At 29.6% G+C, this 22,995-nt stretch overlaps 1 protein-coding gene across 1 annotated transcript in view; it reads right to left on the reverse strand.

Annotated features, from left to right (window-relative positions):
* Positions 1-15,864: 15,864 nt before the first annotated feature.
* LOC107445282 (tachykinin-like peptides receptor 86C) overlaps positions 15,865-22,995 on the reverse strand; it is an 81,757-nt gene continuing 74,626 nt past the window's right edge. The window contains exon 5 of the mRNA XM_016059640.5: positions 15,865-21,349. Coding sequence (XP_015915126.3) covers positions 21,115-21,349 — 235 coding nt within the window. The 3' untranslated portion in view covers positions 15,865-21,114. The remainder of the gene's footprint in view (positions 21,350-22,995) is intronic.

Here is a 22,995-nt window from a genome sequence, read left to right on the forward strand (position 1 = left end):
TTTTGCGACTTATATATATTACTTATTTATAACGTAAAAACTAAAATAGATTGCAGTATTTTCATGTTTAAAAGTCTCAAACTAAATTAAGTCTTAACTAATAATTTTAGCTTAATTAAAATTATTTTCAACAAATATACGCTGAAAAATTAATATTACGGGGACCGGAAAGTAATGTCATTTACGTGCATTAAATATTCGTTAGTTTAAAAAACCAATTCATTTTTTCGATTCCTTTTGATTAATTTTCAAAGCGGCATTGAGAGATTGTTGCTAACAAGGGTGACTACATTATTGATTTAAAATAAGATCTTGATAACTACTAAATGCACCGAAACGGTGTTACTTTCCGGTCCCCCTAATAAAACATCTGTTAAATAATTCATTGTAGCCTTGCCTTTTTTACCAATTACAGCTGCACAAGGTCACGGAATGGCTAAATCAGGTTATCGATCGACACAGTTAAGAATTGATTCGATTCTGGTTGCAAAATTTTATTTGAATATTGATAACCTCTTACCAGACGTTTAGCTCTTCCCATAAATTATATAGTGAACTAAGATCTGAAGATTGAATTGGCCTATGTAAATTGTCAACATTGTTAAGTGCAAGACCTTCCTTCACAAGCATTAAGGTGTAATTTGGGTCGTTGCAAATACTTGCTATAACCTTGATAATATTTTATTTGTTTTCTATAGCAAAATGTTTGTAAAAGTGAAATGATTGTTTTGTAAGATATACTGATACATAACTCAATGTTTAAAGCCAGTAATTATCATAATGGTGCAGATTTTTGATCCGAAATACACTTCACACTTTCACATTATCCTTACCATCTTTGTTAGTAAGAATTTCTTAGGTAATTTCTTCTTATTTGACATTGAACAAATTTTGTTACAATTCTCGAAAATTCCTTTCAAGTATTCTAAGCAGCCTGTAGTCCAGCTATCTGATTTTCATTACTAAATAATGGTTTCATTATGGATATTTGCCCATATAATCGAACGTCATATAAACATATTGTAACAGTACTTCAGCACTAATATTTATAAAACTTTCTTTTAACAATCGCAGTGCAATTCGATCTGAACTTTTTAAATGCCTTACATTAATTTGCCATGTGAAATAATTATTTTCGTTTATTTTCATAAGTTGGTTTCTCGTATTTTCTGATTTCAGATAAATTTAAAAGAAAACAACTAAAAAACAAATATTGAAAAAAAAATATTAAAATACATTTTCTGATTTTAATATTTACCGGTCAGTGTTTATTCATACCGTTCTGTCTAATTGTTCAAATAAAATTTTAAATATAATTTTTTAATGTCATTGAATTAATTAAATAATTGAGTTTAAAAAATGGCTTAGATAATGCGTCATAAATATCGTATTATTTCCATTTATTTAATAACCTGCCCTTATTTTTAATTTTAAAACCGTTAACTTAAATAAGTCACATAAATTGAGCTAACATAGTGAACTAATTGGCAACCCACGCAAGTCAGAACTTTCTTATTCTCCGAAACTAATGAGCGTCTAATTGCATCCTGATTTTCTTAACAGGTTGGATTGTTTCTCAGATTGAGAGGTTCCCGTGAGTCTTCTTTGTCTTTTCAAGTTCCATATTGCATTGTTTCAGATACGAAAGTAAATTGCTAAGGTTAACTATCAACTACATTTTTATAGATAATAAACACTCCTTTTATTTTCCCTTTTAGTTTAGATTCCACTGAATAGTTATGAATGAGTCTGTGTAGCTTTAAATATTTTTACATTTGCCTTAATCAATATTTAATGACCTTTTATTATTTAGTTTCATTTATAGAAATTTTGAGAAAAGTAAAATAATATGTTCCAAAAATATATAGAAATATAATATTATGTTTAAAGAAAAAGCATAAGATAACTTATCATTCTTCTATTAATATTTCAGCGGTATATTATTATCACAGTAAAAAATTAGAATTTAACTTAAATATGTTAAAGTTTATGGATAAAATATGATAATAGTGGCTTATGCATTTCACAACTTATAATTTACTGCTATAGAGCAATTGGCTAGACAAAAAAAAAGTGTTTTTAATGTGCTTTTCTTGAATGTTGATAAAACTTTAAGGAAAAATTATTTCTTGGATGTGTTTGTTACACATTCAAGAAATAATGTTTCAATACCCTTAAAAAATTCTTAAATTAATCAAAATAGTATTTTTAAAATATACTGTGATCAAACGTTTAGATTTTTTCTCTATCTTCTTTATTTTTGTCAAACTTAACCTTAAACTATTGTTTATAGTCCTATAATGCCTGAAATATTTTGCAATTATATTGTTCCTTACCTTTTTAGAAGGAAAGCAACAACGATTAATTAAGTGAAAATTAAATCAATTATGAAGAATTTAATCAGACAGAACTTGAAAATCCTTTAATTTATATAATGAAAAAAAAACTTTAAGGTAGGTAGATGCCTTATTTGCGTATCAGTAGAGCTACACAATGAGCTATTAGCGACGGTCAGATCAGAATGATCCGAAGATATGCCATCACAGTTTTGATCCTCTGCTGAAAGGATCTCATTCGTGAGACAACTTCTTCTATTTAGACATAGATCTGGAGGGGAAATCAATTTTCTCTCGATTATTGAATCCATGGTATTGTTCAGCGACTGAGTACATGACTTTCGATTCAACTTATTTTACGAGCATGTATATCGGTTATACTAGGTGGATCTTAACGGAGTCAAGGATCTAACCCGGCTCCTTTTCTCCGATTCTCTAAATACCGGGCTACCACGTCCCAAATAAAAGCTTTAAAATACACCCTGGTAAACATGGAAAAGAAACAACTTGAACGATGCTCAACTAGATAAATAACATATGTGTTTCGCACAAAATTGTCTCAATACACTAGAATAGTCTATGACAAATGTTTCTTTTGTTGGGATTGTAACGTTATTTTATGTAAACAAATTAGTCTTTAGTAAACTGCGATCTGTTACTTGTTCTTATTTTATCTTGTTAAAACCAATTATGGGTCATTCTCACTGAAAAGATATAAATAGACTAAACAATTTTCTTAAATTAAAATAATTAAAAAAGTGATAAAAATTACATAAATTCCTTTATTTATTTTTGTTATATGTCCTTATAATAACGGTCAAGTTTTTTATTTTATTTTTTACAAGATTTGAAATATTTTAAATTCTGCCTTGTCCATGGAGGAGATGTAATAGTTAATGGAGGAGACATTTTATGTTATAAAATATAAAATGTCAATGAAGACTAATTCATTAATTATTGGGTACAACTGATATTAGTTTAACATAAAAGTAAATAATAAAATATTTCATTATTTGAGATAGAGCTACTTCCGATTAATCATGCTGCTATGAAAGGAAACATCCATTTTTAACCAAGGTGTACAATTTTTTAAGTAACTCTTGCTGAATATTAATAAATAAAAATGTAAAGACTATTGAAATAAAAATTCAGACTCCACATGAAAGTTGAGAGTTAAGGATACTCTTTTATGAACATTTTATGCAAGTTAAACATACTGTCATCCAAATAACATTTTTGTTTTTTCTCTTTTCTTCTTGTTATTGTTTCTTTTTTTCGTGGGCACAAACGGCTTGCTCTATCAATTTCTAGAAATTTAAGTACATTTAATCACGATTTTTCTGTTAAACCTTTCCTGATGCAGATTTTAAAGTTTCTTTCTCTTTTTTTTTACTTTCTTCAAACAATATAGGGTTTTCTTTTAATTTATGTCTAGCTTGTCTCATACTAAGTTTTTCTGTTCCCTTCTCTTTTGCATTTGAACATTTGATTGCTTTCTTTTTTTACATTTTGGTTTTGCCATATTTTTCCAAAAATTTGAAAAGAAAAAAAATTTTAAACATCACAGATATTATTTAGAAAAATTGCCAATATTTACTTCTCCGATAAGAAAAAGTTAAACTTAATTGATTTTTTTAAAAAAATACAAGCAAATTAACACGTTTGTTCCATTTTAAAAAATATCAATTAAAGGAAAATAGTTTTTTAATTATTAAAATTGTATTATGGTTATCTAACACATTGCCTCTTCTATTGAATGTGTCTTCTCCTCCGTGGACATGACAATTCCACGGAGGAAACAAAAACTAGTTGCTGAATTTTACTGATTTTAAATTTTAAAGTTACAAAAATGGGGCAGTTCTTTTTATTAAATATACTATTTTTGTAATCTAAAATTCATCTATCAAAAATAAAATAATTTTCTCTTACCTTCTTTATGATGCCCACGGAGTATACGGTGAGAACTTTGCCAAACCCCAGCTGAACACAACAATTCAAAACTGACACCAAAGAGAACAAAAACAACTGATAGTTAACAATAGAAAATGGAATGGTTACCTTTCCCAGAAGCTGTCTTATAGGGATTTCGCATATGCTGCCCTTTATTGCATATTTATCGAACTATGTTAATTGTTCATGGAGGGAGATTTCATTTTTGATGGACAAAGTTTACTAGTCATTTATTTCATATAAAAAAAAAATTTCGAAAAAATATTACATAAAAAGTTACTATAAGCATTTAACTAGGTAAAACTACAAAAATCATTAAAATAGCATTTAAATTGTTTAACAGCCATTAAAAATTATTTTGTGTCACAGACGTAGGGACGTCCACGGAGAGGATTTTGAAGTTATGTTTATTAAAAAATAAGAATGAAATATTAAATACATTTCGCAGAAGTGCATGTGATTTGTTAGTTAGAACTTTTCGAAAAATGATGAAGAAAAATATTAAGAAATCTGCTTTATTTCTCAATATTTATTACTAAGGGACTTAAAAAATCACCTTTTTGTGAAAATGACCCTTATGAAAAAGGATATCCGCTTAAAAAACAAAATATAATTTGTAATGGTCATAAATCTCTAGAATCATTCACTATAAATTTAAAAACAACCACAGAGAATATAAAAAGAAATCAGCAAATATTTCAATAAATTGCAGACATACTTAAGCATTTGCGTTTCTCTGGATGAACAATAAAATCAAGAAAAACAAAGCAATAAAAAGAGTAATAAAAATATTATTCTGTTTTAAAAAAGGAATATTGTAATGTAATGAATAATTTCAACGGCACAATACCGTTTTTTACAGCCTCAAAATCGAGTTTGCTTTTCTGTGGCTGCTAATAACATCTATACTTAATATTTAATCTATCGAATAGACTATAATAATTCTCTCAGAGTCATTTCAATACATCGGGTGGATTTGCTTGCAGCTTACAACAAGAGGATATTATAGCCAAAAAAGCTTATCTAAGATTCTCATGATCGACAGAGTTTGGATTTGAGCCCCAGCATTGGTCCCTTACTTTAACCTCCATTTCATTTAACACATGAAAAGTTTCCAGTGTCCTGCACTCCCCAATTTGTGTCCTGTACTCTCCAATACTCATTACCTAAATAAAACACAGGTTTCTACTTCCAGTTAAAGTTCTTTTTTCCGGGTTTGAAACCATGCTAGTTACAGGTGGTAAAAACCACATAGTTTTGTATTCATGTTTTTTTTTTAACCATACTAGTTATAAGCGGTAACTAGTTGCAAAACAGTAAAGGTAAAAAAAATATTCTTCAACGTAAACTTTATGGTTAATTGGATGGACAGACTGCTGCTGGTAACTTTACCATAATTTTAGAATGAAAATTCTAACGGAGTGCAAGTAATGAGCCTATCTAAATATATTCAACAGAAATTATTTTAATTTTTTAAATTATTGGCAAAATGAATAGTGATAAAAACAATTAGTTGGCAAACCTATTATAAAATTGTAAAAACAGGCTGGCAAAGGCTTTGTAATGTAAGGAGGTTAGCTTTGAAGAAAATATAAAAAAAACACTTTCAATGAAAAAAGTCAAACGAAATACTGTTTGAGATTAATTTCGTTGAGCAACAATAGTTTGTAAAGTGTTAAAATTTTAAAGCTAATTTCCATATATGCACTTCTCCATAGAATATGAATGGGGAATTCTTTACACAAATTAAATGAAACAGGCTGAAAACTTATACACCCAATTGAAAAATTCCTTTGTAGTAAAATATCACTTAAAAAGTTATTAAAACGATAGTCAGTGTAACAGTTTGTGGATAAACGCGTCGTTAACATTTTGATTTGTTGATATAGCGATTAGTTAACATAACTAAGTAGTTTATTTGTGATCATTAGTTTTATAATAACAATTATATAGCTTATTCATTTTTATAACTTTTTTAATGAATATAAACGTGTTAGCAGGTTTTTATATTCAGTTGAAATTAACGTTAAGTGAAACGAAATAATAAAATTTTGAAAACATTAAAAATAGTATTTACTGTATTTTGTAAAGAAATCAGGATGTTAGAGTTCCATATTAATACAAAATAATTAATACGGCAAGTAATCCAGTAATTAATACGAAGAACTTGGGTAGCATTTTATATCAGTCATATTCTTACATCAAAACGTTTCTCAGTATTGTTTCGAAATAAGTAGTTTACAAATTCTCAGAACTTTGATGGCATCATCGTATGAATGAATATGAGGAGTTAGTCTGCTCAATTATTTTTAATTATATAGCTTACCATAATGTAGTTTTAAACCCTTCATTTTACTTTTTTAGCGCATTAATGCTATGAAGTTTATTTAAAAATCAATATTAGAGTTTAGAACAAGATAAAATTTTCCTGGACACTGTAAAAGATACTATATTGCAATAAGCACTGGTACTCAGTATACTGATACTTTTTACCGTAAAATCCTTTCTTTACCATAAAATTTTTCGGAACAAAATTCTGATAAACCGTAATTTTTACAGTAATGTTTATTGTAATATCACTGAATTACTTGAATTATATAAATATTACCGTACAATTTACAACATAAAATTTTACGCTAAAAATTAATCTTATGGTATAAGGGTTCGCTTTGTCAGTTGTTTGAAATTCTATCTTATCGATCATAACATTAGCAATAGAAGGGGAAAAGTTGTCATCAAGCCACTTTTCTCGGAATCAGTTCTGAAGCACTTGCTTTGTTTTTTGGATTTCACGGTAAAATAATTGTCCCCATATTTTGATCGGGAATTTCTTACAGTGCAGTTTTCATAGATTGAGAATAACAGAATACCCAATTATCTAAAGAGTATTTTAACTTTTAATGCATTTTGTTCAAACGTTTTGGTCATTTTTTTGCATCGTTATGCCCAAACAATTTTTATCTATCCTTACAACACAAAGCAATGTTCGGCATAGCTGATTTGTACAGAAGAAAATTAAATTTAAGGTTTGTTTCATTTATTCAATGATTTGAAATTTATATTATTTATATACATTTCTTAATAATATAATAGTTTCTTGTGTGTGTAATGACATTGGTAACCAAGGTTTAAATTTAGGAGAAAGGCATATTACACAGAAAAGATAAATAAAAATTCGAAATAATCTTTAAACCTAACAATTAATCTTTAATCTTAGTAATAAATGCATCGTTAAAGATAACGAGATCATTAATAAGAAGAAAAAAAACATGATTACTATATGGTTATTTTTTCCTCATCTAAATATATAAAAAAATTTAAGATTTATGAAATGACATCATTTATTTTACCTTTCCTTTTAGAGAAAATATTAATAGAAAAGCACTTACTTTTTGGGGGAAAATGAGAAATTTATGAAGATAAGATTTGTTCTACTACGTTTGGTAAAGACTAGACATATTTTAATAAGATAATCTTCAAAGAACATAAATCTTTAGATAAAATAGAAGAAAAACTAAAACCACCCTGCCTGGATATTCAGTTATTTATTTATTTATATCTTTTTTTTAAGTATGTACATAAATAATATTTTTATGCAATTTTCGTAAGAAAATCTCATTTCTTTGATAACTTGATGCTCTAAGTCAGTGTTTCTCAACGGGGGCGATAACGCCCCCCAGGGGGCGTTGGGAGTATGCTGAGGGGCGGTGGACTTGTTTTGGGCGGCAGGGGGGCGTTAAGTATGTTTTGGGCGGTAGGGGGGCGATAAGCATTTTATCTTATTTAAATTTAATATTCCCAAATAAAATTATTAAATTAAGAATCATTTAGTAAATAAAATTAATCTAAAATTAATGATAAAGAAAAAAAAAGATTAAATTAATGTAATAAATTTAGATTATCTGATACAACATTAGTACCAGCAGTAAAACAAACTCTTATGCAACACGTATTCGCCGATCCGAATCAGCACAGCACAGCGCATGAGTCAGTAGTTTTTGCCTCTGACTCATTCAAGCCATTTGGTGAGAATTAAAGTGCATGCGCTTTTTGTAAAAATATTCGATTTGACCCGTGTTTCTTATGATGGTTTAGTTTGCTTTCTAGCAGATTTTTACCCAGTTTCGATTCGATTTCATTGTTTATTTAGCCAGGTACGTTTGTGAATTAGTTCTTAATCGTAAATAATTTATTAATTTGAAAAAACAGTTGATTTTCTTTCATTCGTATTTTGCTGCCACCAACAATGTCAGTTAACATAAGGAAGTGTATTCAATATAGTGCTACGTACTTGAAGTTTAGATTTGTTCAATTGCTGTCGAACTCTCAACTACCCATGAACTTATTTTATAACAAAGTTTAATATAATGAGACAATTGAGCCTTCCCGTTAGCAGAAGCATTTGCAAAATATTCATCCTCACAAACAAAATAAAGCAGGGGTCTGTCCAGACATTTTGTGAAAGGTCCGTTTTTTGTAAAATTGTGAAAAAAATTACTCTAATTTTTGAATATAAAATAAACATTAAGTCACATTCTTTCAACCAGGGTCCGCTTTCGTGAATGTGTGCAAATAGGGTCCGTTATTTCAAAAACACTTTTGCAAGGAGTTTTTTAATTGTAAAGACATACAAGATTATGCTCAACACTGTAAAATTATAATTAAAAAAATTAAATTTTAAAAAATAAACAGCTATAGCAGCTATTAAATTAGCGATGCATCATATAAATATTTGGTATTTAGCCTATACTGCTGAACACAGAATATTCATTTCGAACGAATAAAGGAAGAAGCGTCTGCGGAAGACAAAATATAGTTCGTTTACATCTGTCTTTCTTCCCCCCCCCCCTTCCTGGGAAGGGTTTATTCGATTAACAAAACAATAATGAAGATAAACAAATTTGTGAAGGGTCCGATTAAAAGATAAATTATTTTGTGAAGGGTCCGTTTTTAAGTTGAAATATTTTGTGAAAGGTCCGTTTTTATGAAAAGATATTTTGTGAAGGGTCCGTTTTTAAGTTGAAATATTTTGTGAAAGGTCCGTTTTTATGAAAAGATATTTTGTGAAGGGTCCGTTAACGGACCCAAATTTCTTCTAAACAGACCCCTGTAAAGATTTGTCGTTTTTCACGAACATCAAAGACAAGTTTCTGAAGGCACCTTTGTCCTCAGGCTTACTAACAACCTAATCACAAAAATGCGATGATGGTTTGATAAGTTCTAATAATATCAAAATTAATTGCTAAATCTGGGAAATGTCATACTATCGGCAAAGAATTGACACTACCGGCTGTTAAGGAAGTTTTAGAAACAGTTTTACACTATCCAGCCTCATCCGATTTAAACAAAAATACCCCTTGCAATGGTAGGTAGACATGGTGGGTTTTTCGCCGTTTTGAAGAGGGTGGTACCAGATATTTTAGTAAGAAAAAATCTCAGCTGCCGTTTACATCAGTCATTGCAATATGTCATATCTGCTGCGAACAAAATTCGCAGTAATGTTCTCAACGATTGATTACTCAGACAGCTGTTTAAGAAAAACTATGAAGAATATCGCTTGCTACTACACCGTAATTCGCTGGCTTTCCAAAGGAGCCTTGTCTCAATAGATTTTTGAATCTTTTCGACTCTGTGCTTGAGTTCCTCGAAGACAGAATGTAGCTCTGAGAGACAGATTGCTAGAATTTAAGATAGACGTTGGTGGATTTATTTGCAAAATTTAATGGCGTTAATTTGCAACTTCAAGGTGACAAACTCAATTTGATCCCTACGAAATCAGTTATTTCTACATTTCTAAAAAAACGTATTTTTTGGAAGCAGAAATTTGGTAGGAATGAGTTCAACCAATTTCAAATCTTATCGTATCTTGAAAAGAATGGCGAAATTTCCTCTGATGATACATAAGAATATAGTTAACACTTTGACTCTTTGCACAGGGACTTTTCTGACGGTTATAAATATGTTTTGTTCTGTTTCCTTCAATGGATTATTAACCCTTTTTTGAATATTGAAACAGAAGAGGTTCAGATTCAGGAGGAATCAGTCAAACTTTCAACTAATGAAGTTTTGAAATGGTGATAACTCACAGAATTTTGGCTTCAAGGTAACATCATTCGCCTCTACTCTGGACTGTCAAAATTCATTATTATTTTCAAAATTATTTTTAATTTCCTTCCCTTTCTCCTACTTCGTCGAACGTGAATTCAGTGCTGTTATGGATCAAGTCACAAAAAAAGAGAAATAGACTCGAAATCACGCAACGAGGGGACTTGCGTCTTCACCTCAGTAAAAATATTGAACCAAACGTTAAGAAATTGGCTATGAATCATCAAGTACAATCATTCCACTGACATAGTAACTTGATTGTTTCGTTGATACTACTTTTATTTTTGAGTGTTTTTTTAATTATCTAATTTAGAACAAGTGACTCTTTTTAAGCATAGTTTTCTTTGTTGTACTGTTTTTTTCATTACCGTATATATTTTTATTATGACAAATAGACTGCGATTACCTGCCTAGAGAAAATTATCGAGTTAACGTACACATTAAATTTAAAAAAAAAAAAAAAAAAAAAAAAAAAAAGCAAATTTAACGCTTAAAAAATTGCCTAAAAATGCATCTTATAATTCAGCACACCCCCTCCGTCCTCATGCTCTAAATAACTGGATTATCATAAAGGGGGGCGTTGATATGTTTTTTGCTTATTAAGGGGGCGGCAACGTTAAAAAGGTTGAGAATCTATGCTCTAAGTTTTCCATAAATATGTAATTATTCCTTAGATGCAAATAAATTAATAAATTCTATTATTGAAAATTTACTAAAAAATATTTAACACTCACAGCAATAATTTAAGCGATAAAGATAAGCTATTGCTCGATATGATTTAAGAGAAAAAATTGTTTTAACTTGAATTTTAATTAGAGTAAGAACCTATATATTTAATCACAACAGTTGTTTTTTACAAACGGTGATCGTTTTCTAGAGAAAAAGAAATTTCAAAAGTGCAATGAGTGTAAACAGAAACTCTGAAATACGATTTGAATATAGCCAATAGAATATTGGTTCGATTCGAACGTACTCTGAGAAACTTGGACTTCCCCAATAGGCTGTTGCATTTTCATGAATAAAATTAGTTGTTCTTATACAGTAATCAAACATTTAATTTTTTCTTACAGGATATTAAAGAACGTCATGCATATATACCTGGATAAAAAAAAGAAGGATTAGAAACGTATTTTTATTTCAATTGCTTTACAGTTTTGAAATGCGTGAGAAAAATATCCGGTTAAAAAACAATTTAACGCATGTTTCAGAATATATTATAGTTAAGACTTGCAATGCTAAGTTTGAAACATTTTACAAGTATTACTGACTTAATGACACTTAAACTTGTTATAAATAACTGGAAAAACTGAAGATCAGAGGGGGCTATTCACAAATCTATGAATGATAAACGTTAGTAGTTCTTATACATGCTTAAAGAAAACCGTTTAAAATAAAATTTTATATTTCTTTTTTAAAAAATTCGCACAACTGACAAACTGTTCGAATAAAATAAATTTTTCCACAGCAATTGTCTTTATGTAATGTATTTTATATTTAAAATAAAAAATACTATTGTGATTTAAAATAAACACGAGGAAATTATTTGAAATTACTTACAAAAAAATCGTTTGCTGAAAATAAATAATTTTCATCAAATGATAATAAACGTATTTTTGCAATCTTTTCCTTACTTTTCTGCTCGTAAAAATATTGAATTATGATATGAATAAACTATGAACAAACTTTGCGTGAAAGTAAGTAATATTCGGTGTATTGATCTTTATTTATAGACTTTTAGATAAAAGAGAAACTGCTAACTTTATTGATCATTTAAAATAGATTTTTTTTACGTTTCTTAAGTGCTTCTTAATATATTGCAAAAAATAAATGATTGAAGGAAATGTTTTTATTGATACTTTTTTTTCGCTTTCAAAAACTGTTCTATTCCTAAAAGAAAAATACAAAAAAAAATTCACATTTCTTAAAATTAGTCTCCCTTGCTCATATTACTGAAAAATTTTTCTTACTGATATTTATTTTATTTAAGTATAATTTCATAAATCAATATGATTATTCATTTTAATGAAGCTTTAATTTCATGAAGTTATCACAATCTTTCTTATCAAGATGTTTAACTTTCTGAACTGTTTTACGTATGTTTCTGTTGTATGTATTTTCGGAAATGAATTATTCTTCAAAAGCATTTGAATATCGTAGGAAATGCCACGTATTTTTAAGTTTTTCTGTTAATGTATAAGTGACCCGAATTTGAGAAATAGAAAATTACCTTTTCTAACAAATAAACTGCAGATATAATGCGTAGTTTAATTATTAAATTATTGTTTTTCATACAAAAATATCTTCATAATTTTTATTCGTTTTTAATTTGCTTTTCTTTTACTGTAATCAGTTATTTCAAAAAGTTATATAGATAAAATTGAAAGTTACAATTTAATCATAATTCTCGAAAACAAAACTTGCGAATTAAGGAGTTTTACGATTATTATTCAATGCTTTTCCACTAACAAAAGAAAATAAAACCATTTTCTAACTCAAAATTTAGCTTTTATTTTATACTAAATGCATTATTTTTTTTTATAAAAAAAGCGATGAAACGTGATTGAAAAAACTTGCTTTTCTTTTATTTTTTGAAGATTATTTAGTCATATAAATTACCGATTAAGAGACAAAAAAATTTTTATGACTATTTGAAATTCATTAAAGAGCTCGTTTCGACAATATGGGTAAATTAGTCCCAGTGAGTGCCTTTTTAATCCGAAAAGAAACTGAATCCGTAATATAAATATTTTATGTTATATTTAATAACCGTCGTTGAACAGCCGACCCATTTTATGGTTTTACGAATACTAATGCTCAACTCCGTAGTCTTGTAATTTTGAACCCAATCCAGAAGACAAGGGAACTCCTGGATTGAGTGTTGGGAGAAATTTGCCTTCGTGGAGGACTTTTTGATGGAGCTAATACGCAGTTGCGTTACAAGGAAAGGTAGACCACGAGAACCTCTCACGGTTAGGCTGACGGCATGGGGACTCTAACCGATGATCCGTCTACCACTGAGGATATTTCATGTCAGCACTGTGGTTGGTGCAAGCCGGATGCGGAAGTCGTATCGACTGGGATTCTAACCTGGTTCACCTCATTGCAAGGCGTATGTTCTATCCCCTGAGCCATCGCGGCCCGAAATATCAATATTGAAAAAGAGGAAAGAAAGGCTACAGTTTTTGGAATAAAAACTGGGATCATTTTTTAACATTTCATTTTTTAACATTAAACGCTACGTCACTACAATATTATTCTATTTTAGCTCATGAAAACGGCAATAATTGAGAACTATTTATTGATTTCAATAATTTACATCAAACTAAAGGGAAAAATTTTGCTAAATTGCAATTTTTTATTGTTAAAAGAGTTTAATAGTTTATTTAAATCATAAAATATTTACGCTTCCGAGATATATTCTAGCAGCGAGATATGCATAATTAAAAAGGAACATGCTCCTGAATTAAGGCAGAAGCACTAAAACTTTTTTTCTTGCCTTGGTGAAAGATCTTCGAAAACCCTGACTAAATACCTTATTTATCAACTTCTGCATAATTTTATAAGTTTTTACAATGCATATAAAGCGTAACTTTTCAGGAATTAGCAAGATGCTTGTTATTTAAAAAATTTGTGCTTTATCTCATTAAAATTCTGCTATTTTTTATCATATGGACTAAGGGCTACAGGTAAAGATTCGGGCAAAACTTAATAAATATTACGATCTTAAATAGTTGAAGATAGTACTAAAAGACTGTATTTAGTACAACCAAAACAACAGTCGAAACTTGTTATATTGGACCAGTTTTTTTTTTAAATTAATGTATACAAGAACCTCTGGTACAAATAACAATTTATACCAATTCGCATTTGACAAAATACTGATGCTGACAACTAACAAATAATAAAAAATAAATAAAATAATATAATATTCTAAGAATCTTTAGCTCATTCAATTTTCCTATTATTCATTTAATATCATTCATTATATTATTCATTTAATATAATTCATTTAATATTTAATATTCATACGCATTAAATTCAAAATATGTTTATTAATAAATATGCTTTATTTTTAAAATGTTAAGTATGAAATGTGAATGTTATTTGAGTAAACGACAGAATTTAAAAATTCAGGTTAAATTAAGATAAATAATCGTCCAGAGCGACCGAGGCGAAGCAAGAAATTCAGCATTCCAGTCCGCAATGATTTTATCTCTAGCGATGCGCTTCCAGTGAGAAGCTGGAACAGACACCCTTAAGTCTATTTCACCAGACCAATTGGCTAGGGAAGCTACGTGTGGTGAAATAGACTTAAGGGTGTCTGTTCCAGCTTCTCACTGGAAGCGCATCGCTAGAGATAAAATCATTGCGGACTGGAATGCTGAATTTCTTGCTTCGCCTCGGTCGCTCTGGACGAAAAGGTTCTTTCCATCCATTTTTCACCGTTTGCAATGTAAATTCTTTGCAACTGATTTTAAATTGACCCAAATTTTAACAAACCATGGAAATTTTAAAAGATATTTATTTCGTTTCCATCTGCAGACCAGTGGAATTTGTGCTTGCGGTGATGCTGATGAAGATGCTGAGCATATTCTTCTTCACTGTAGTCTCCATGCGAGTGCCCGAATGAATTTAAAGACTGATTTGAGACGTCTTTCAATTTGTTGGCCACCTGTCTTATCAGAACTGGTCAAAAGTATTGAAAGTCTTGCGGCCTTGCGGAATTTTGTTTTTAGTGTAAATTTGTAAATTTTTCTCCTTTTGTTTTTTACTTACAACTGTAAGCCTCATGCTATACTTTGTGGTGCATGAGGAGTTTTAAGTCGTTTAAATTAAAAAAAAAAAATAATAATTAAGATACAGTAAAAAAACTAATTTTTAGAACAAATTGGAGAACATCATATAACCTTTTGAGAAACATTATATAGCATTATTCCAAAAACTTGCATGACTTCATTAAACTGCTTAATTGGAGAGGAAACCCTTAAAGTACAAGTACTGAATAGAAATTTATTTTATGCAATAGTAAGTAAACTCACATCCAATAATTTACTATTTAACTATGTACATTTAAAACAAGCTGGAAATAAAATGTTTCAGTCAAAAATAATGTGATTCGTTATATTTTAAAATTAAATTATATCTATAAATGTGCCCTTTAATAAAAATGCATTTTCAAACGTTAAGCTTAAGGCTTGTTATTGGACCTTACAACTCAATATGCAGGAATTTCTGATAATAATGAGGAAAATTCAAACCATATCTTATTAGACAAAATACTGATACTGAAAATTTTTTTAAAAGTAAATCGTCTTAAGTTACAAATTATAAAAAAATAAATTCTTTTCTTTTTTCTGTTTGCACATATTTAATAATTTAGAATTTTTTTTAAATAACCACAAGTTTGGCAAAGTAATAGATATCATTTAATTGAATAAAATCATTTTATTTATTTAAGAAATGAAATACATTTATAAAACAAATCCAGATATTTTCCAGATTATTACACATTGTTTATTCACATTGTTTTTTCACATAACATTAAAAAGGCGAAAGGTTTATAATATTACGCATTTGTTAGCTCATTGAATGCAGTAATTATTAACATAATTAACAATATAATTATTAACATAATTAACAATACAATTATTAACATAATTATCCACCACAGTATATATATACACACATTAAACACACATTTTGTCGAAACTTTCGTTGTTAAATACTAAGATGCATAAAAAATTAAGGTGTGCGCATTTATTAGCATGCAGTGACAAAGAAAAAACCCCTTTTTCTTATTCTTTTCTTAATGAATCAATCAATACAGTAAAACTTTATATTTCGGATATCACTCACTCCGGATAATTGAAATATACGGATCATAGAGGAAGCATTGTGTTTTTAATAAATTTCCTTCTATAATCTTTAAAAAATTTATTAGAACTGTATATTATTTATTTAATGATATTTGACAAAATGTTTTTATTATCATATACGTATATAAATAGTACTTGATTAGACACTTCATTCGCTTCAAAAATATATAAATAGGAATCGTTCCAAGTCTTCAAAAACATGCACTCATTTTCAAGACTTGCCGGACGTAAATGAGAAGAAACAAAAGTGATTAAAATATAAAACTTAAAGTTGCCAACGAAAAATTTAAAAATAAGGGGGAGAAACAGAACTGGAAAAACCACAACAGCCTAGAGAGAGAAAAATAGAACAAGAAAAACGACAGTGCCCCAAAGGGGCAAATCAGTGGCCAAAGAAAACCATTGTTTTTTTTCCTTCCGTTTTTCATCTTTTTTTCTCTCTTAGCTACTGTGTTTTTTTTTTTTTTTTCTAGCTTCGTTTCTCCCCTTTATTTTTCAATTTTTCGTCGGTAAACGTTTGATATTTCAAATCATTTTTGTTTTTTCTCAATCATGCCTGGCAAGTCTTCAAAATGGTCGCCTGAAATTGAGAGCGAAAAACATGTCAACTGTTATTTACTATTTACATATTTTCTTAATCGCATCAAGTTTTTAATAAAGTCATATTTTACAGCTGCAGCTTCTTGGGATAATTGATTTAAGTATTGGAATATTTTATTTTGAAACTCACCTGTAGTATAGCCTGTAGTGTCACTCAAATATGATTATAGTAAATAAGTATTTTAATATTAATATACAGACAGTATAATTATATTAATATTAATACAATAAATACGTATTATAATATAGACTGTTAAATATTTTTCTTCATAACCAAGCACTGGAGCAGCCGTGGGGCAGGGTAAAGTGCTCTCGTCTTTTAATTAGTTGACCGCGGATCGTATCCCAGTATTGACTGGTCATAAGAATTCTGCTCTATTTCCAACTATAATGCTTGTATAGAGTTATCTTTGTTAAAATAGTTTTTTATTTCAAAAATAACACGGTTGTTTCATTAAAATGACAGAGCTTGATTTTTTAAATAACAGTATTTTTCTGTGAAAAAAAACAGTTTTATTCTGGCCCATCAGTTGACAGTTTTTTTCTGTAAATTAGGGGATTTTATTTCGCGTAGCACAGATAACAAAACAAGCTTATTTTTTAGCAAAAGCAGAAGCCATGAGTATTCAAATTAAACTACACTAATACTAGTAAAAGATTTTTTGCAATTAATGAAAATGAAATTATCTTTTGATAATTGAATTTAATAATTATATGCAAAAAATGTTCAATTCGATTGAAAAGTTTTCGAGATATGGGGAAATTCGCAAAAAGTAAAATTAAGGGGGTCAGAACTTCGGATTTCCTATACAAACAATGGGGGCCATATTTCCCAGATCACGGTTACTTCCTATATTTTGAGACTCAGAAATCTCCGTTGAAAAAAAGGCTTGTTTATTTAAGGAAAGTGCGTTTTTTGTGTCTGCTTTCGGCACTTAAAGATCGTCTGTTCGTTAGAATATATGAGTTCACCCTCCTAACCATTTGCATAGAGTCATAGAACGTGAAGTTCCGATCATTAGATCAAAAGTTATTCAGGGCGGTCCGTTTCTTTTAGCAATGAAAGAAAAATGATATTGAAGAACATATTTTTGTGTTCTGAGGAGTCCAGATGCATTCGATTAAAAAAAGGTTCGAGTAATTAATGTTCTGCTATCGATTCCACCGCCCATTTTTCCTCTGATGCTTAAAATTTGGAATGTGTTGACATGCACTCACAGAAATGAAACTTTCATTGGCGACCCTTAATCCTTAAAATGTTTACATGAAAATCCGTCCTCATTCGTTCTGGATGCATTCTGGGATTTATGTTATTTACCACCTACTGCGTCATTTTGTGGTGTAAAAACTGCGGTGTAACGTCTCTCCTTATATCATGTTGAACAATCCAAAAGATTGTGTGAAGGTTCATTTTTTATTGCGAATTAGCACCAAATCGAGTGTTTATATGCGGTTTAAAAAGTATAATATAAATCTAAACACTTAAAATTGAATCTTACACCAAAACCTCATGCTTTCACACCATACGAGAAATAATTTCCCTTCCTAAAACATCAATATCGGCTCTCTCTGAATATCGAAAATTCAAGAAATGCCAAGTAGAACATCGCGAGTAGTTTGCTTTCAATCTGGAATGAGCTGGCTACAGTTTGTTGTTATATTCGTTGCTGTTATTCATCAACAGAAACAAAACTTCACCGCTAAATGTGTGTGTATGTCTTTATTTGTGTAATAAGTATAATTACATTTTAATTTTTAAATCTCTGAGCACAGTATTAACTGATTTTGCAATGTATAATTTTTATCCACTTCCGTGCTGTTAAGCCTAGTTCGAATTTGTCGCAAATTTCTGATTTTGCAATGTATAATTTTTATCCACTTCCGTGCTGTTAAGCCTAGTTCGAATTTGTCGCAAATTTCTGATTTAAAAATGTATAATTTTTATCCGCTTCCGTGCTGTTAAGACTAGTTCAAATTTGTCACAAATTCCTCTTTGCGCTATACGTATGTTTAATTTACAAGCTAATTTTATTTTAAAGACAAGTGTATTTATGCATTCTAAATTAATGATTCTTACTTTATATTGTATTGTGAAAATAAATTTGCTGATTCTTATGTGCGTCGTAACTTACTAAAAGTTTTTGTGTTATTGAATACCGAAAATAGTGACGGCAACTTTACACCAATTAGTGTAAAAGAACAATGGTACAGTGAAACACTAGATCGAAGAGTTATGAATGGCGTTTCTCTACACCACTTTTGAGTAAAGTGGTTTCCAACATTTTTGGTGTTGAGATACACTACTCTTTTTTATTCTGAAATATATGTTATCTCTAAATTAGTAATCAACTTTCACAGAACCTAACGCGGTAAAAGTTAAACATCAGTTAGTCATCACGTTGATATCATGTCGGGTTCTCTTAAATTTCTTAACAGCTTTTAAAACCATCAAATGACGTAATCATGCATGCGTGTGATCGCTTGCTAAGCGAATGTTTTTGCGTTTTATTCTATGCTATGACGTAGTCAATTGTGTAAATCAATTTATTACATTTGGCCTTATGCTTTGGACAAAATTTTATCATCAAACAAGTAAAGAATACAATTTCCTTAATATGAAGAAATGCTCGTTCGGAGCATTTTCTAGGCAAGAAAATTTCGGAAAATTTGAGTATCCAATTTTTATAGTGAGTGATAGTTTTTTTTATATATAAAATGTATTTTCATTTACAAATAAACACTTTAACCGGATTTTACTGAGAAAAAAAACGATCACCTTCGAATACCTTTCAAGAATTTTTTTTTGTATTTATTTAGTTCACAATTCCTTTGTTTGTGAGAAAAAATCCTATTTCAATTCAAAGGAATTCATCTAAGAAAGTGCATTTGTAACTTATATGTGCTTTTGTGAAATATTCTCTTATGAAACTCTTTCGAACACAAATACTACTAACAATTTTAAATTTTAAATACATTTAATCAGAATTACATAAATGAAATCTCATAAATTTAAAATAACTTGCGTGATAAATGTATTTAGAGTTCTTTGCCAGTTGTAACTCTAGATAAGAAAATCTAATAAAGAAAATAGTTTTTTCTTCGGCAAGAGAAAATTGTTGACGGAAACTACCTTTGACAAAAAAGCCTTTTCCCCAGAAATCTAATTCCTTTTCCTAACATTTTACGTGGAGCATTATTTCCTTCTACTAATCACTTAAAATATTAATAGGGCATGAGTATCATTCATTCAGTTGCTTTTATTTCAATCATTAAAACTTTAACTTAATCGTATACGAAAAAAAAAGAGTTATACTTTTTTTGATGAAAAAAAAATTTTGATCCCAGTAATTACGAACAAAAATGGAGAAAAAGGTTAATAATTATAGACGCAATCGACGCTATATTATTTAAATATTTTCATTAAATTAATGAAAAAATCATCCATTAATTATTTTGATTTTTTGTCGTGATGGCTTAGCGGTAAAGTAAACGAGCTGCCATTGTCAAGAACTGGGGTTCGATCCCCTGTAGCGGCCTGAAGCACACACAGCATTAGGTCAATGGGAACCATTTTGTCGAAAAAACTATGAACCCAACTATGTTCAAAGTACCACACACAAAATACTAAATTACCATAATCGTACTTTTGGTCAGAAATTAGTGGAAAGATAAGCTTAATAACGCATATGGCCTACAATGGTCAGCCGAAAATTCCAGAGTCAAATTACGGTATAAAATACGCTACACCGCAGCTGAATCATTCGAAAAATCAATTTTACTGAAAAATCCATTTTTACCGTAAAATATCATAACATACCTTTCATAATACTATTAGTTTAGTTAGAGTAATTCAGAGAGTTTACGGAATTTATTACTGTAAACATTACAATGTAACAGATTTCTTTATTCCGTAACATGCTCCGATTAAAATGGATTTTAAGGAAAAAGGTACCGACACCTTGAGTCTCGGTACTTTTTACCGTTATCTGATCCGGAATTTTTTACAGTACAGAAACGCTTTACTCTGTAACATACAATTTAAAAATTGATACAAGTTAACAATCACTTCGTTTCTCCCAAAAATACAAGTTTTATATTAATTAATATCCTAGTTACCACAATCAACGAAGAGTTTCAAAAGCTCGGAATTACAATACATTTAGATTGAAACACATTCACAATATCAAACGTAAAAACAGTCATTAATGATTTGAACATTTGTATGTTGTTGCCATTTTAAAGGAGTTTCAGTTAATAGCGTCTCCATTATTTAGATTGAGTTCATCATTTTCAGGTGAGTGTCCTTGATTCCTCTTGCAGCGTATATGACTGAGTCTTGAGGAGCGCGTTCTGTGCGACGTGACAAATGAAGTTCTGTGTCCCAGAGGTATGGACTTGCCTGTCTCTCCGAAGCGGGGAGAGTCTGAAGATTGAGCGTTGGGATTGCATATACATACTACTTTGCGAAAGTAATTACGGAACCTGGAAATAAAATACTATAAGCATTTATATTAAATGGCATGTTTAAGATAACTACAACTTTACTGAGAGAAAAAAATTGCTTTTTTTATCGTAAAAAGTGTCCTTTATTCCCAGTAGTAAACAGATTTCAATATTTTCAATATTCTATTCATTGATAGAACAGTTTAATATTACAAAAATAAACGTCAGCAAATGTTTAGATAGTTATTTTAATGGATATTTTAAAATCTATGGTTTCTGGTATGAGACACTCCCTTTAATATAGAGATTAGACCATACAATTTTTTATGATACACTGTTAAAATTTTCCTTCTAAAATTACGGTAATATAACTGGCAGCTGTCTATCCATCCGATTAACCATAAAGTTTACGGAAAAGAAAATTTTTTCCCTTTATGGTATTATAACCATTTATAAAAATATCGTTATAAAACCATGAATACAAAGCTATACGGCTTTTAACCATTTACAACTAGCATTTTTTAAAAACATAATAATTTTTAAACTAGACATAGAAGCTCGGTTTTTCGTAAGTTAATGGTCATTGGAGAGTGCCGGACACTGGGAATTCTTCACGTGTTGAACGGAATTGAGAAAACATTGAAGTGTCAACACTAGGACTCGAACTCCAGTTCTGATGGTCATGAGATTGACAGATATGCCCGCTCGGCTATGATATGTACGCAGTAGCGAAGAACTAAGTAGCTTCATTAGGTGGTTCCAGTAGGTGCGATAAAATTCTGGTTGTTTAACCGTATTAGGTGAAAACAGTTAATAAACAGTTTTTCTTAAACTTAACAGTTTGATTACCATTTCATTTATGGTTATTTGATTAAATATGGTAAAACAGCCATGCAATCAATTGTTATTTAACCATTTCTTCCAACAGTGTACTTATCATTAATTTAAATAATGTTCAGGGACACTCATAATAACCTTTGATCTAATGATTGGATCTTCACGTACTAAATCTTGCATATACTTGAAATTGGACTCTCAGGATTTATTCGGCTAATTTTGAAATTTGGCCAAATTTTGTATTTTTTTGTCACATAAATTTTCAGTTTTTAAAATGATGTAAAAATCTGTATAATTTGCCTGTTATTAAGCAAAATAATTTTAAATAATTATTAAAATTATTTTTGCATAAAATTATCTTTGAATAAACAAATTTTATATGTGTGTGTAACGTTTTTCTATTTGTTGAACAAATTCTAAGCATATGGCAAATTCCCCAAAAAATGAAGAATAAATGAAGACTTTCCGGGCCAAACTATAGGGATTATATTTTTGAGATTGCGGCTACCCCACCCCCTATATTTTTAGGGTAAAATTCAAAAACCCTTTAAAAAAGGTATATTTATTCCGCAAAAGTGTGATTTTGTCTCTGATTTCTTAACTTAAATAATAGTCTACAATAATTAATTAACATGATCCTTTAAGCCATCAAGATTGGGTCTTGGTACGTGAAGATCCGATCACTAGATCAAAAGTTATCAAGGGTGTTCTTTTTTACGCATTCAAACTGTGACTGGTTAAACCATTGGGGATCGTTCATTTTTCTACTTTGCAAAGCCCAAAAGAACTGCAATGTCATCGCAAAAAATAAATATATTAACAAATCTATCAAATCTAGCGAAGGTCTC

Source organism: Parasteatoda tepidariorum, chromosome 6 (assembly GCF_982258835.1).
Source record: "Parasteatoda tepidariorum strain Cologne lab strain chromosome 6, Ptep-v5.0, whole genome shotgun sequence".
Lineage (NCBI taxonomy): Eukaryota > Metazoa > Arthropoda > Arachnida > Araneae > Theridiidae > Parasteatoda > Parasteatoda tepidariorum.